The 17,602-nt window shown below is 45.4% G+C and overlaps 1 protein-coding gene across 2 annotated transcripts in view; it reads right to left on the bottom strand.

Annotated features, from left to right (window-relative positions):
• The window catches only part of WDR6 (WD repeat domain 6), a 31,138-nt gene extending 17,419 nt beyond the window's left edge, over positions 1 to 13,719 (bottom strand). The window contains exons 1-7 of one of the 2 annotated variants that reach the window (XM_040408671.1): positions 13,678 to 13,719; positions 12,605 to 12,738; positions 6,555 to 8,910; positions 5,028 to 5,123; positions 4,150 to 4,266; positions 3,506 to 3,621; positions 1,543 to 2,081 (exon numbers count right to left, since the gene is read on the bottom strand). In XM_040408671.1, the coding sequence (XP_040264605.1) occupies positions 1,642 to 2,081; positions 3,506 to 3,621; positions 4,150 to 4,266; positions 5,028 to 5,123; positions 6,555 to 8,910; positions 12,605 to 12,671 (3,192 nt within the window). In that variant the 5' untranslated portion in view covers positions 12,672 to 12,738; positions 13,678 to 13,719 and the 3' untranslated portion in view covers positions 1,543 to 1,641. Of the gene's footprint in view, positions 1 to 1,542; positions 2,082 to 3,505; positions 3,622 to 4,149; positions 4,267 to 5,027; positions 5,124 to 6,554; positions 8,911 to 12,604; positions 12,739 to 13,677 lie in introns of those variants that run through there. The other variant, XM_040408672.1, reaches the window with a different exon arrangement.
• Between the last annotated feature and the right edge of the window lie 3,883 nt (positions 13,720 to 17,602).

The raw sequence follows: 17,602 nt of genomic DNA, 5'->3' as shown, positions 1-17,602 counted from the left end.
CGCGTCCAAGTACTCCACAGCGTGGCTGGCAAGAAAGGGTATAAAAGAAGAAAATCTAATGACATGGCCTCCTTGTTAACCTGATCTGAACCCCATTGAGAACCTGTGGTCCATCATCAAATGTGAGATTTACAAGGAGGGAAAACAGTACACCTCTCTGAACAGTGTCTGGGAGGCTGTGGTTGCTGCTGCACGCAATGTTGATGGTGAACAGATCAAAACACTGACAGAATCCATGGATGGCAGGCTTTTGAGTGTCCTTGCAAAGAAATGTGGCTATATTGGTCACTGATTTGTTTTTGTTTTGTTTTTGAATGTCAGAAATGTATATTTGTGAATGTTGAGATGTTATATTGGTTTCACTGGTAAAAATAAATAATTGAAATGGGTATATATTTGTTTTTTGTTAAGTTGCCTAATAATTATGCACAGTAATAGTCACCTGCACACACAGATATCCCCCTAAAATAGCTAAAACTAAAAACAAACTAAAAACTACTTCCAAAAATATTCAGCTTTGATATTAATGAGTTTTTTGGGTTCATTGAGAACATGGTTGTTGTTCAATAATAAAATTAATCCTCAAAAATACAACTTGCCTAATAATTCTGCACTCCCTGTATAATACTGCTCCTATGTACAAGAATATAACTACTATAATACTGCCTCCTATATACAAGAATATAACTACTATAATACTGCCCCTATGTACAAGAATATAACTACTATAATACTGCTCCTATGTACAAGAATATAACTACTATAATACTGCTCCTATGTACAAGAATATAACTACTATAATACTGCCTCCTATGTACAAGAATATAACTACTATAATACTGCTCCTATGTACAAGAATATAACTACTATAATACTGCTCCTATGTACAAGAATATAACTACTATAATACTGCTCCTATGTGCAAGAATATAACTACTATAATACTGCTCCTATGTACAAGAATATAACTACTATAATACTGCTCCTATGTACAAGAATATAACTACTATAATACTGCCTCCTATGTACAAGAATATAACTACTATAATACTGCCTCCTATGTACAAGAATATAACTACTAAAATACTGCCTCCTATGTACAAGAATATAACTACTATAATACTGCTTCTATGTACAAGAATATAACTACTATAATACTGCTCCTATGTACAAGAATATAACTACTATAATACTGCTCCTATGTACAGGAATATAACTACTATAATACTGCCTCCTATGTACAAGAATATAACTACTATAATACTGCTCCTATGTACAAGAATATAACTACTATAATACTGCCTCCTATGTACAAGAATATAACTACTATAATACTGCCTCCTATGTACAAGAATATAACTACTATAATACTGCCTCCTATGTACAAGAATATAACTACTATAATACTGCTCCTATGTACAAGAATATAACTACTATAATACTGCTCCTATGTACAAGAATATAACTACTATAATACTGCTGCCTCCTGTGGTAAGAAATACACATGTGATGAGTTAGTTATGTAAATGTCTTCGCTCTTGATTCTGGTTTAATGTACAAACACACCTTATAAATATAACTTTCGTTTTTTGTAGATTACATATATTTTAGAAACATAATCTCAGTACATTTTCAGGATATTTATTGCTCCCACTTCACAATCTCCAGTCCTTGCCCGCAGATCACACATAGATGTCCTTTATCATGAGTCCAACAGTCCAACCCGGACACATCGGCCACGTGACAGAATCTGGTGGCCACGTGCTGAAGTCCGTTCTCCCCAAGACTCCAAAGAGACAGACGCTGATCCACAGACACAGATACCAAGAGGTCATCTCCGAGGATGCGCAGGCCGGTGACATGTGCCGCGTGCGCGGAGTTGACGGAGACTGACCGGAGAAGTTGGACGGCTCCTCTTGGATCCTCCTGAGATGTATGGTCCAATGTTAACCAACACACGGAGATGGAATTGTCATCTCCTCCACTGGCGACCAAGTATTGCCCATCCATAGTCATCTGGACGCAGAGACTGTTGACCCCACACTGGTGAGCGGAGACCGTAAAGCAAACAGGTCCCAGATCTGCAAGGAGCAGAAGCCTCATTAGTCTCATCCATTCTTTAGCCCTTGGTTTCTTCTTAAACAATGTACTGAATAATTTATTTCAATTATTTCACTTAAACACTGTATTATCCTGAGTGGGCGGAGCATGACACAAGTGTTTTTTGTTTTTTTATTCCTGTGTCATGCTCCTCCCTAGATATAATAGTCAGGGGGACTTTTATAAATTATGCACTGGGACTCCAGGGACATCAATTCCCTGCAGATAATCTCTTTTTTCCTTTTTTTATTACTACTATACCTTTTATCATTTGTATCTTTTTTTATTTTATTTTTTTGTTTCTTCAAGGTTTTGTTCAGAATAGAAAACAATTTTCAGTTCAGGATCCTCTTCTCTTCATCAGAGAGTGGGTACAAAGAGTGTCTCTCCCTGTGGAGGACCTGTCCTGTCCTGCATTACACAGGCTTGCAATGGGCAATGTGTAATGCTCCATTTCACCTGGGGAGGCGCTGCAGGAAAACTGAACACTTACTGCCAGGTCTCCCTACAGATTACACTTTGCCACCAGGTTATTGTCAATTGATGCTTTTAACAAGTAGATTGTCCAAAGTGGAGAACCCCTTTTTTTTATATGTTACACTAGATCAGGGCAGGCCAACCTGCGGCTCTCCAGCTGTTGCAAAACTACAACTATCAGCCTACAGCAGGGCATGGTGGGAATTGTAGTTTTACAACAGCTGGAGAGCCGCAGGTTGGCCAGCCCTGCACTAGATATTGGGGGTCAGACATGAAGCACAAGACGGAGGCACAGAACCCTCCTCATCACAGACATGTTACGTACCACGGTTTCAAATGTTCTCTTTTGTTGTAACCCCGGGCACATCACTCAGCACTTAATTAATGTGTCATGAGCCTCTTCAGTGTGCACCGGTACTAACGTGCTGGAGTGTGCACTAGGATGACACTGCTACTAACCGCCCTCTTCAAGAGACAATACAGCCCCTGCCCAGAGACAGGAACCACTTAAGTCACCAATGTCTTTACAGTCTGCTATTCTATGAAGATCTAACGTGATATAAAAACAAAAAAACTCCATGCTTTATACTGCAGGCTGCATAAAAAAATTATGCAAAACAGAAACAACACGTTATGATTCTTAGTGACTTCCTTTGTTATTTTATAACAATAGGTTTTATTTATAAAACACTGTTAAGGGGCAGCATGCAGCATCTTAAAGGCGTCGGCAAACAGTGCCACATTAGTCCATGGGCCGCGTCTGGAATTGCAGCTCGACTTCATTAAAGTGAATGGGGTGAGTACCACGCACATCCTGTGGACAGGTGTGGCGCTGTTTGTGGAAGAAGGCAGCCATCTTTATCTAATCCTGCACAACCCCCTTTAATGCTAGTGATGGCCACAAATCAAGCATCACCTACAGACTTACCCGGCAGAGGACAATCTGGATGCCCCTTCTCCAGCAGCCTATCGGCATGGGATACTGTAGCAGTTATATCCCATAAGGCAATGCGACCATCAGTAGCGGCACTGCACAGCATGACTCTGAAATAAAGAAGAATCGTATTCATCCAGTGTCAGCCTATAGCAAAGGTACAAATGCATCACATGACACAACCAATATGGTCACCATTACATTTCCCACAGGGGGTGTCACTCAGCTTTCCCCGTTTCCTGAATACCAAATACTCTTATCTGTGTAGTAACGACTCCCGAACGTTCTGTCCTATCGAACATCTTGAAAAAAATGAGATTTAAAAAGAGTGGTCAGCCCTAATAGAGTATATGGACATCATAAAGGGGGCCCCCTCTTATCAGACAGAACCAAGAACCGCTGTAAAGAGGGACTACCACTCTGGAGGACTCAATGACACGATCGCCTATTCATTTCACTGGAGGTCGCGTAATACCACATTTCTCCTGTAGTGGCCGCTGCAGGAGAAGCGTATAGGGCGATCGCTGATCGTCAGGGAATTCAGTAGGCAGTCCTGGTGCTTCCAGATGCGTTAACCCCTTAAAGTCGAGTATACATTGGTCTGTGGCACACTATTTAACATTTTTCCGGAGTTTTACCTTGAATCTTTGCCGGAAGTGTGGACAAAGGTCTCGACTTTCAGTACACAGCGCTGGTGGTAAAAGGACTCCGCTACCAATATCATCTGCCGGGAACGCTTACTCATCGCAAAGAATCTACAGAGACATAAAAACCACCAAGTAAACTAATCAACATGGCGTCAATGAACAGTCTGATATACTGGGTTCAAAACAGCCCCCCGATGCTCCGGTCAGGGGTCTCAAAATGTAGACGCACGACAGGTTACAGGTCTTAGCCAATCAGATGGCCAATCCCGCGCAGAAGCAATTTTTTTAAAATAAAACCTCCCTTTCATTTTGTTAGGGCATCTTATAGTGGACTGAATATTTAAAGGGAACCTCTCACAGTATATAAGATATACGAATGTTACATAGTTACCACAGTGATTCAAGATAATTCGATCCAGGCACTAGAATGCCTTAGATGCTACAGTTGATAGTGACTTTGGCATCTGATTGGCTGGACAGTGAGGGGGCTCACTCTGTCACACCATGTTCCCATCCCCCAAAATGGGTGCCAATAGTTGCTATGGCAGCTTAACAATGGCCCCCCTGGTCTGCATTGTATAAATATGCCTACTAGGCAAAATAAAATTTTAAAATTTTAAAAAAAAGTATTGCTTTTGGAATGCGAGGATGAAAAAAAATAAAAAACCTCACCAGATCTTTAAAGCCCAAAATAGGCGAATTGTTGTGGGTTTAAATTCACTGCTAGACACTTGGATGAAGGATAACATCCTGCCCTCACCACTAGGTGGAGCTCACTAATAATAAATGTGTCTTCAGTGAGCTCCCTCTAGTGGTGACCACAGGTACACATTACAGGGTTTGTCTGGTGACATTAATATAATTCACACCTTACAGATCCATCACTACAGGCAGCGGCGAGATACACGCAGGACGCAGGCTTCACGCTCTCTGGAATCTCATCCACTGTGGAGACTGACATGTATCTGGCAAAAAGACAATAGAAGCCATGAAACAAGGCATTAAAAAAAAAAAAACTTTTTACATAATAACCCCTCGGCGTCACCTGCTGTACATTTACTGTGCTGCTGCTATGACAGATAATTTAGATCCTGGCTGTTTAACCCCTCAGATGCCACAGCATCTAAGCAGTTGATAGAGGGAGGAAGCGCCCCCTTTGTCACCCCTGCAGTGCTCCCATGATGCAACAAGCGTCTGGTCTCTTGATGGGTCCTGTACTTGCATGCATGTCAACAGGCTCTTAAAGGGGTTGTTACAAAGGTGCAAGGAAAAGAACAGTAGGAACTCCAGAAAGGCACAACCTCCCTGTTTCCTGCCGTTCTGGAGATCCTGCTGTTCTTCTCCTTGCATCTTCGACCCAACCGGCATCTGAAGGGACCCCCTGGCTGCTCGCAGGCATTTTCAAAGGCCCTTGGTGGTGTTGTGCCCACAGCACAACATTAGAAGGTGAGCGGCTTTGGTCATCCTCTCACTTACCTTCTTCCTTTGCGGTCCTTCCTATGTTGCGCTGTCTGTTCTAGTTATTCTTACGGTTACAAACGTGAGATGAGAAACGGTCCCGATCCGGCGGGGAAACAGCAAAGTGTACCGGCGCTGTCTGTTGCAGTAGCTCCAATTGCAGTGCATGGGAACTACAGAAACAGTGTGGCACAGCAAGCCGTTTCCACATGACCATATGTATTTTGCAGTCCGCAAAACACGGATGACGTCTGCGATATCCGTATTGCAATTCATTGTACCAATGCCTGTTCTTGTCTGCAAAACGCACAGGAATAGGACATGTTCTATTTGTTTGCGGAACAGACATGAGGACATACGGAAAAAGAATGCACACTGAGTCATTTCCATTTTTTTGCGGACCCATTGAAGTGAATGGTTCCCCAAGCGGAACAGAAAGAGAAAAAAATATGGTTGTGTGCATGAGCCCTTAGGGAAACTGCATAGCTTGCCGTCCTACATTGTTCACCTTCTGCAGCTTGTGCGTTCTGCTGTATCCCGGCTGGCTGGTTGTTCGGGACTCACCTTCGTAACAGCAAGATGAGGCAACCCCTTTAAGAGCCTGTTGGCACCCATGCAAGTAAAGGATACCCTCCCCTATCCATCAAGAGACTAGACACTTGTTGGGTGTAAATGAAACCCATTGGCATCCTCGATTGCATCGTGCGAGAACTGCAGTGGTCACAAAGGGGGTCTCCTCCCTCTGTCTACCTAACAGCAAGATGAGACAACCCCTTATGGTAACATAGTCTGTGGCACATGTATCCATAGCTCTCAAGGAGGACACATGAGCAGGCAAGTTGTTTCATTTACTGTAAGTATATATGGATAGCTCCTGCCACCTGTGCAGGTGACAGACCCTCTAACTTAGGATGATTCCCCCGTTACCAGACAGTTACCTGGTTTCTGGGTCCATCTTCAGCATCCTGTGTTTATTCCTGATTCTATCCCAGTGTTCATCCAGTCGATGGGAAGCCAAGTGGATGACTTGACACGTAAGGCTGCCATTAACCTCCTCTGCTTGGATCCACAACCGATAAACCTCAATCTGAGCCCTACCCCCTGCAGTGAAGAGCAGAGTCGAGAGGACACCATCTTGATGTGTGGTCCTGGCTAAAGCCAAAGTTTTCACACTGGAGAGATGGTCACTTAGGGTAGAAAGGCAATTAAGGTGTTTAGAATTTTCATTGAAGGCCCAAATATTAACGGTGGTGTCTTCACTGCTTGTAATAAGGATGCCAAGATGTTCCTGGCTGGAAGTCATAACCGTTCCACCATACTTAACACAAGTCAGTTCTCTGCCATGCAAAGGTTCCTTTAACACATTCTGGATTCGTTCAGCCGGTTGGCTTTGGTAGGCGAACACATCACCAGATTTAATAAAGGCAAACACTTCCAATGGACCTTCTGTCCTGTAGCTCCAAGATCTGTGTCCTCCACCGCAAGGGATGCAGAGACGTTTCTCATTAGTTCTCGTACTCCACACCACAAAGTCAGTGGAGTGGAAACCAAGGACGTATACGTCTCCATCGGGTGTGAAAGACACACTTTCAATCCACTCCATCCCTTTACAAGACTTGAGTTTGCGGAGCATGACCAACTGGCGCCCTTCCAACTTCAACTGGCGGTAAAACCCATCTCGACCACTGCTGTACACAAAGTTATTATGATAAGCCACTGATGTGACACCTAATTTACCATGAAGGCCAAAAAGAACATGGACCGGTTCTTCTTCTTGCCCTTGTGGGCTGGAAATGTTAGATGTTTGAGGGTTGTTGGCATTCTGTGAAGATCTGTCCTTGACTGGAAACAGCACCAGTGAACCTCTGCGGTCACCACATACAATCAAACCTTCTTCAGGCACAAATGTTATGCTAGTATGCCATCTCTGCTTGCAGGTGGGTAGAAGAAACCTACTCTTCTCAGTGACAGATGCGATATCTCCAGACACACATGTGACTTCAAGCCAAACAAGGACTCCATTAGGACCAGAAGAAAACAGGCTACAGGTGTCTGATGATGAGGCAACCCAAGTCAGGCTGTGCACTTTACCTTCATGGTGCTTCAACTCCTTGCAAGAGGGAGCAGATGAAAGTGAGAAGATCTTAACGCTGCCAGTTATGTTACCGATGGCACACAGGGTGGACTTAGCCAATCTGACCACCTCTAGGAGACCATACGATTTATAATTCTTATCCTCCAGAACCAAGGACCATTGCTTACTGGTAAAATTATAAGTGTATATATAGCCCAAGTCCGTCATTACAACAAGACAACTGATATCCGCTAACATGATTGCCTTCGGGACCCCAATGTTCTTAGAGCCATCAAAATGTAGGTTCAGAAGGTTGGTAGAGGAGGAAGACTTTTCTTTAATTTGCCAGAGTCGTATACCAGCATCTGCTCCACCCGTCGCCACCAAACCAAGTTGGTCCTGGACGGCAACAGCTCTGATGCCCCGACCTTTGTGGCCTTTAAAGTTATGGATAATGTCGCCACTGTAGTTCCACACAATACAAGCAGAGTCTTCACCGATACTGATGATGTTGTCTGGGAAAACTCTGACCGACCACACTCTCGCTTGGTGCCCGTACAACACGAGAAGACACTGGACCTCTGGATCGCGGTCAAGAAGACTGCCCACGTTCCACACCCTAAGGCTGCGATCGTCGGAGGCCGAAGCTAAAATACCCCCCTGCAATTCATAAGATATGCTGAAAATGACGCCATTGTGCCCGCTTATTCTCCTGCGAGGCTCTACTCTCCCTTCTTCATTGGTTTGATCAGACATTCCCCATATGACGAGCTGGTTGAAGACCGTCCCAGAGATCAGAGTGAGCTCTTCCCAGGTTCTTCCCACAAAATGAGCAGAGTACAAGATGCATTTTTCTGAGCAGTGGATTTCCTTCAGGACTTTTCCTTCCCTATAATCATAGTAAGCTACAGAATTGTGGCCCAAAGCTACGCCAAGGTAAGCAGCAGACTGTGAGTCATCTCCAAGCCACTGAACGTCCCATATCCAGTCATGCAACTCTCGAAGCTGACAGACTTTGGACAGGCTTACTTCTCCGCTGTTGAAATTCAGCACGATTAGACCCTTACTTCCAAACACACACAAGATAGAGGAGTCTGAGTCTTCTGAAGTGGAAGTCTTTATCCCATGAATGGTGTAACCTGCAAGGACGTTCTCCTTGAGCCTCAATGATGGGAAACCGCTGCTTCTTAAGCTATAAACTGTCAGATTAGGGCCTTCACCTAGAAGATAAAACACACAGTAATGCAGTCTTGCATGGTTGTTATTTCCTCTCACATAGGGTTGTATCCCAGCTTTTTGGACCTTGATTAGCAGACCTGTCACATTATGTAGCAACATAGGAGTTGCTAAAATGTCTAGGACTCTGGGAAAGCTGTATGATCTGCAATGGCAACCCTTTATGTGATCACCTACTGTAGCTTTTCCAGAAACACATATAACCAAGTGTGTACCAAGGTGCTAACCCCTTTGATTCCTTGTTTTGTGGGTGGTTAGTGGTACCTGGTACCTGGCCGTGTTCCTGAAGTCTGAAGTAACTCTACGGCCTCTTTCACACGGGCGTTGCGGGAAAATGTGCGGGTGCGTTGCGGGAACATTTTTCAGCGCGGGTGCAAAACATTGTAATGCGTTTTGCACTCGCGTGAGAAAAATCGGTATGTTTGGTACCCAAACCCGAACTTCTTCACAGAAGTTCGGGCTTGGGATCAGTGTTTTGTAGATTGTAATATTTTCCCTTATAACATGATTATAAGGGGAAATAATAGCATTCTGAATACAGACTGCATAGTAAAATAGCGCTGGAGGGGTTAAAAAAATAAAGAAATAATAATTTAACTCACCTTAATCCACTTGATCGCGCAGCCGGCATCTCTTCTGTCTTCTTTCTTTGCTGTGTGAGAAGAGAACCCGGGCTGCGCGATCAAGTGGATTAAGGTGAGTTAAATTATTTTTTTTTTAACCCCTCCAGCGCTATTGTACTATGCATTCTGTATTCAGAATGCTATTATTTTCCCTTATAACCATGTTATAAGGGAAAATAATAATGATCGGGTCTCCATCCCGATCGTCTCCTAGCAACTTTGCGTGAAAATCGCACCGCATCTGCACTTGCTTGCGGATGCTTGCGATTTTCACGCAACCCCATTCATTTCTATGGGGCCTGCGTTACGTGAAAAACACAGACTATAGAGCATGCTGCGATTTTCACGCAACGCACAAGTGATGCGTGAAAATCACCGCTCATGTGAACAGCCCCATAGAAATGAATGGGTCGGGATTCAGTGCGGGTGCAATGCGTTCACCTCACGCATCGCATCCGAGCGGAATACTCGCCCGTGTGAAAGGGGCCTACATGCGTACTGAAGACTTTTAGGGGGGGGGGCAAGGAAGCTAGAAAACATCCAGCATGTAACAAAGCACTCAGCTCCATTGAAGACTTCATCAGGGTAAGATGTGTCTTGCTACACTACCTCAGTTTGTATCGTCATATGGTCGTCGGCCAGGTGCTATATTGGGAGCTAATCGATGGGGAGCTGGCCCATTTGTTCACAGCTTTGGTGACTGAGACTTACTTTACTCTGTAGGTCATCATTATCATAGTTTAGTAAACTTTTTTAATGCACCAAAGTCGTGTTAAGCCTATTTATTCCCAAATCTCAATTCACAGTAGTACACCAAGAAATGGTTCTATGAGCGTGGGATATACGGTAACCACCTTGACATGGCAGATCCATTTGCTGTCCCCCAGGTATCCTATAAACATGTTTCTCTTACGTCTTACCAGCAACACAACAATGGGGTAATTCTGCCCATGTGATCTGGAAGGACAGATGGAAATGTAATAAGTAAATAATTAAAGGGGTTATCCCGCATCGGGGGGGGGTCAGTTAGCCAACAGCAGGCAGTGACGGGGAGGAGCCTCCCTAGCGTCACCCGCGATTCTAGTGCAGCTTGTCCCCATCACCGCCCGCTACTGGCTGCCCCCCCGACGCTGGATGTTTACATCTGCGCATGTGGAGATGCAGCGGCGGCCATGCGGGCTTCAGAAGAGACGCGGGTGGCGTGGAGTGAGGTAACACATTGTGGGTGAGGAGCCCGGGCATTTCAGGGGTCGGTTAACCCCTTTAATCAATCAAACACCATCTCTTACACTACAAAGGAGTCAAATACTCCACCCTATATTCTGTACTACAAGAGGACCCTCCAGATGGGGTTACTTAATCTATGCCCATTGTTGTGCTGCAGGTAGGATATAAGGGAAGTTAGGATTTGTAATCTGTTTTCCATTAGTCCTAACATCAGTACAGATATCCCGCCCTATTCTTTTTTTTACTTCATACCTTACCCTCAGTGAGTAGTTATCATACAACTTTATAAGGGAGTAAGGGAGGGTGCGAAACACCAAAAACAATTGGCTTCCTGTTGATCGCAATCAACCAAGGTGTACAATACAAACTGAAAGCTCCTAAAACAATAACAATGACAGCTTGCAACAACATGAAAAAATGCGTCTTTATTACCGTTGTATATTTTAAAAATTAAATAACAAGTAAATGGCAGACATTCACCCAGAAGCACAAGGGGGCGCCATGCTTGGTCAGAAATAATGCATCAAAACTGCTAAGACTAGTATCACATCAGTATGGAATGTATATAATGATGTGAAAATACCAGCGAGCAGTATGAGGCGGGAGCCCTGCATGCAGTCGTCTTGCTTGCTGGCGTTCCTCATCACTATATACTGCATACTAGTAAGGCTTATGTTATTCAGTACATCTGATACTAATCTTAGGGCTCTTTCACACTTGCGTTCTTTTCTTCCGGCATAGAGTTCCGTCGTCGGGGCTCTATGCCGGAAGAATCCTGATCAGTTTTATCCCAATGCATTCTGAATGGAGAGAAATCCGTTCAGGATGCATCAGGATGTCTTCAGTTCCGGACCGGAACGTTTTTTGGCCGGAAAAAATACCGCAGCATGCTGCGCTTTTTGCTCCGGCCAAAAATCCTGAACACTTGCCGCAAGGCCGGATCCGGGATTAATGCCCATTGAAAGGCATTAATCCGGATCCGGCCTTAAGCTAAACCTCGTTTCAGCGCATTACCGGATCCGACGTTTAGCTTTTTCTGAATGGTTACCATGGCTGCCAGGACGCTAAAGTCCTGTTTGCCATTGTTAAAGTGTAGTGGGGAGCGGGGGAGCAGTATACTTACCGTCCGTGCGGCTCCCGGGGCGCTTCAGAGTGACGTCAGGGCGCCCCACGCGCATGGATGACGTGATCGCATGGATCACGTCATCCATGCGCATGGGGCGCTCTGACGTCATTCTGGAGCGCCCCGGGAGCCGCACGGACTGTAAGTATACCGCTCCCCCGCTCCCCACTACTACTATGGCAACCAGGACTTTAATAGCGTCCTGGGTGCCATAGTAACACTGAACGCATTTTGAAGACGGATCCGTCTTCAAATGCTTTCAGTTCAATTGTGGTGTTACGGATCCGGCGGGCACCTCCGGCAAATGGAGTACACGACGGATCCGGACAACGCAAGTGTGAAAGAGCCCTTAGCAGTTTTGATGCACTATTGCTGACCAAGCATGGCGCCCCCTTGTGTTTATGTGGGTGAATGTCTGCCATTTACCATACTTGTTATTTCAGTTTTTAAATATTTTAATAAAGATGCTTTTTTCACATTGTTGCAATGTGTCATTGTTTTAGGTGGGTTTAATTATTAAGTTTCCATCTCTCCTACCCCATTGTTGTGCTGCTGCTGGGACTAAGGGAAAGCATATTAACGATAGAAATCCTAACATATACGGCTGAATACAATTTTTAAGAACTGGATGTAAGAGGACCTAGTTTTACCTACATATAATTAGATTCTGGCTTCACATACATATAAATATCCACAAGAGCTTACCCGCCAGAAGATGATCACCCACAAACTCCAGCGCAGTAATCGGGGCCACCAGCAGCTGTGACTCCATTTTGGTCCTACAGATAAGCCTTTACAGAACCTCATCTAGAGAGGTGGCCCTATACGTCTCCGTTAGTCTAGAAAAAAGCAGAATTTTCTTAATATTTGTCATGTGGATTAGACACCTTAAGGGCTCATGCACACAAACGTATTTTCTTTCCATGTCCGTTCCGTTTTTTTTTTTTTTGCAGAACCATTCATTTCAATGGGTCCCAAAAAAAAACAAAAAAAAAAAACGGAAGTTACTCAGTGTGCATTCCGTTTCCGTATGTCTATATTTCCGTTCCTCAAAAAAACATGTCTTATTATTGTCCGCATCACGGACAAGGATCTATTAGGGGCCAGCTGTTCCGTTCCGCAAAATACGGAATGCACACGGTCGTCATCCGTATTTTTTGCAGATGCGTTTTTTGCGGGGCCACAAAATACATACAGTCGTGTGCATGAGCCCTAAAGCTGGACATAGATGCAAAGTTTCACTCTGGATCAGAAGAGCGCTGCTCCTCCAGAGGAGAACATGACATCAAACATATTATTGGCCCAGGAGTAGAAAAAAATGGCGGCTTCCAAAAACAGCACAGCGCCCGCCCATGGGTTGTGTCCGGCATGGCAGCTCAGCTGTACATCGGCTGAGCACAGACGTGGCACTGCTTTTGGAAGATGCAATTGTTTTTCTAACCCTGGACAACCCCTTTCATGGTCATTATTTATAGTATGCATCTCTACAGCCATATAACAGAAGGGGGGGGGGGGGGGGGGGATTGCCAAAACTGTAAGGGCATGCTGGGAAATGTAGTTTTCCAACTTCCAAAGGTTAACTATTTTTCAGCCTGCAGAGGCACAACTAAGTCACAGCATGCCCGGGGTGCAGGGAGACATGAGCAGCCTCACTCTGCTCTGAGCTGTCGCTAGACATCACGCCCTCCGCCACACTGATACAAAGTATCGGCTATTTAGTGAAACAAATGTATCAAATGTCACTTTCGTCAATGAACTGTCAGGCTTGTTCTACTCACACATGCTTTTTCAGATGCACTTCCGCCCGCACCTGTCACGTGCTTTCCGCTCAGTTCTTCCGTCCTATCACGACGCCGAACACTGAAACCTCCGGGAATGTAAGCTGAATCGTAATTGGATGTTTGCTGACAGAGACTGAAGGAACGCCCCGAAGCCGTTGCTAGGTGAGGAGACGCTTGGAGCACGTGATCTGTCTGATCCATGTGAAATGCAGAGGTAGAACTCCTATAGTTTTAGCCGTGTGGTTCGGCCGGTGTACACATTGTGCGATCAGAAGCGGCAGCGATTATTCATTCATTATTAGTCATTATTTTTCCTTTTCATTTTGTGTTTGGCAGGTGCTTTGTAATTCTTATAGTTTTTGTGTAGTTTGGTAGTTAATCTGAACGATCAGTGCTGCACTGTAAAGCATGGTGGGGAAAAGACGGAGCAGCAGCCTGAATCTCTAAAACTGGCGGATTTTACACTCCATTAGGCACTGAGGAAATTTTGTTTTAAAGAGGTTGTCCGGTCCCAAAATCTAATTTTTTAATGTGCTCCTAACACCCCTCACCATCCATCCACATGACATGTGTATCTAATCCTATCCTGTGTGATACAGCCTGCTGGGCGGTGTATCTAATCCCATCACTGACCATCCACAGGCTCTGCCCTCACATGTGTATCTAATCCTATCCTGTGTGATACAGCCTGCTGGGCGGTGTATCTAATCCCATCACTGACCATCCACAGGCTCTGCCCTCACATGTGTATCTAATCCTATCCTATGTGATACAGCCTGCTGAGCTGTGTATCTAATCCCATCACTGAAAGTTCACAGGCTCTGCCCTTACATGTGTATCTAATCCTATCCTGTGTGATACAGCCTGCTGAGCTGTGTATCTAATCCCATCACTGACCGTCCACAGGCTCTGCCCTTACATGTGTATCTAATCCTATCCTGTGTGATACAGCCTGCTGAGCCGTGTATCTAATCCCATCACTGACCGTCCACAGGCTCTGCCCTTACATGTGTATCTAATCCTATCCTGTGTGATACAGCCTGCTGAGCCGTGTATCTAATCCTATCACTGACCGTCCACAGGCTCTGCCCTCACATGTGTATCTAATCCTATCCTGTGTGATACAGCCTGCTGAGCCGTGTATCTAATCCTATCACTGACCGTCCACAGGCTCTGCCCTCACATGTGTATCTAATCCTATCCTGTGTGATACAGCCTGCTGGGCGGTGTATCTAATCCCATCACTGACCATCCACAGGCTCTGCCCTTACATGTGTATCTAATCCTATCCTGTGTGATACAGCCTGCTAAGCTGTGTATCTAATCCCATCACTGACCGTCCACAGGCTCTGCCCTCACATGTGTATCTAATCCTATCCTGTGTGATACAGCCTGCTGAGCCGTGTATCTAATCCCATCACTGACCGTCCACAGGCTCTGCCCTCACATGTGTATCTAATCCTGTCCTGTGTGATACAGCCTGCTGAGCCGTGTATCTAATCCTATCACTGACCATCCACAGACTCTGCCCTCATGTGTATCTAATCCTATCCTGTGTGATACAGCCTGCTGAGCTGTGTATCTAATCCCATCACTGACCGTCCACAGGCTCTGCCCTCACATGTGTATCTAATCCTATCCTGTGTGATACAGCCTGCTGAGCCGTGTATCTAATCCTATCACTGACCATCCACAGACTCTGCCCTCATGTGTATCTAATCCTATCCTGTGTGATACAGCCTGCTGAGCCGTGTATCTAATCCCATCACTGACCGTCCACAGGCTCTGCCCTCACATGTGTATCTAATCCTATCCTGTGTGATACAGCCTGCTGAGCCGTGTATCTAATCCTATCACTGACCATCCACAGACTCTGCCCTCATGTGTATCTAATCCTATCCTGTGTGATACAGCCTGCTGAGCCGTGTATCTAATCCCATCACTGACCGTCCACAGGCTCTGCCCTCACATGTGTATCTAATCCTGTCCTGTGTGATACAGCCTGCTGAGCTGTGTATCTAATCCCATCACTGACAGTCCACAGGCTCTGCCCTCACTATCTCCAGTGCACACGACCGTATCCATTTTGCAATTCATATTTTTTGCAGTCCCATTGAGGAGCTCATTTTGAGGACCAGAATAGGACATGTTCTGTCTTTACTGGAACTGACACACGGATGTAGAAAACACACTGATGACGTCCATGTGCTCTCCACATCCGTATGTCAGTTCTGTGAAAGATAGAACATGTCCTATTCTGGTCCTCATAATGCAGATCTAAAACCCATAGAACTCAATAGGACTGCAAAAAAATGTGAATCGCACACGGACAGTAACCTTATTTAGTGGATCCACGACTTGCAGACCGCAAAACGGATAATGTTCTGTGCACGAGCCCTATCACTTATACTCCGCACCCATAACAAAGACATCCACAGTGCCCCTAGTGCCATCCAATGCCCCCTAGTACCATCCAGTACGCCCACTATGCCATGCAGTGCCCCTTTTTTGCCATCAATTGCCCCCCTTGTGCCATCCATTGCCCCTATGTGTCATCCACTGTGCCCCAGTGAAATCCAGTGCCCCCCATGTGCCATCCTCATTGCCCCAGTGCCATTCACAATTCCACAGTGCCGTCCCAAGTGAGATCCCCAGCATAGCAATCAGCCTTTGACTGTGGCTGATCGCTATGCTGTCACTCCTGCTGCACAGCGCTTACATCGCGCTGTGCAGGAGCCAGTACAGGCTTCACATAGAAGCCTGTACACTTCAGAGAGCGGCCGGCGGTCCTGCACATGCGCACTAGCATTCAGCCTAGTACGCTGTGAAGACTGCCGGCCGACGCTTTCTCCAGCAGGAGGCGGTGACATCACTCGTGACGATCCGTCTCCTGCTGGAGAAGGGAAGCGAAGGCAGGAAAAAAAAAAATGGATAAGCCCGGAGAACCCCTTTAAAAGTTGTCAAAAAAAAGAATACATTTTTTTTTCATTTTTGATGCCACACACTGCTAAAAGTTGATTTACCAGATGGGTTATGGCCGGGAAATGGTACAAATTTTGGCACAAGTCTACGCCTGCTCATAGCAACATATATCAGAATATTTCGGCACTTTATACCCATTATATCCATAAATGCAATAATGTACGGACATCCTCAGTCACCTGATGGGTTTCGCAGCAGAGATCGCCGTGACGCCCTCACCTTGCGTTTTATGATGGAAACGGCGATCCAGTTGTGAACAGAGCCCAAAAAGTGGTCCCTGATTATTTTACATACATAGGTATTAGTGCATCACCTGGTGGCTGTAAAGGGTACTACAACTTTTGCAGGTAGTTCCAGGTCAGTTATTATCCTCCCTAAAGTAGTCTGGTCTATCTTTCTAGTTTAGTGGCCGTTATTGGCTCTCCAGCTGTTGCAATACTACAACTCTCAGCATGTCCTGTGGTCGAACCCTAGACCGTATGGTGTGCCCGTGTGTGTATGAGAAAAGCTTGGTCGACAGGATCCGAATCGACATGACATCAGGTCAAGTGCAGTGATCAGTGATGGTCCCAGTGTTTCATCCTTGCAGTTATGTATTTATGGCCTATCATACTGACACACATGATGGAAACCCCTTTTAAAGGGTGTGTGGAGGAATCAGGGTCCGACCACTGGGCCCCCTTTTCTCAAGTTTGACGTGAGTGGTGGTCTCCACTATGGGACTGCTGATATCTCTGGCAGACCCATAGAGTTTGAATGAATGGAGCAGCAGTGTGCACGAGCCTGATCGGCACTCTGTTCAAATGGCAGGGGATACGACCACCCTGCAATCCAGCAGCAGTGGCCGTGCTTGCACACTATAGGAAAAGGCAGTGGCCTCTCTGGTGTCTGGAGCCTTGGGAATGCAAATGTAATGTGCAAGTGCGACCACAGCTCCTGG

The sequence above is a fragment of the Bufo bufo genome, chromosome 9, assembly GCF_905171765.1.
Source record: "Bufo bufo chromosome 9, aBufBuf1.1, whole genome shotgun sequence".
In the NCBI taxonomy this organism is placed as follows: domain Eukaryota; kingdom Metazoa; phylum Chordata; class Amphibia; order Anura; family Bufonidae; genus Bufo; species Bufo bufo.
This window is presented reverse-complemented; position numbering and strand designations above follow the sequence as displayed.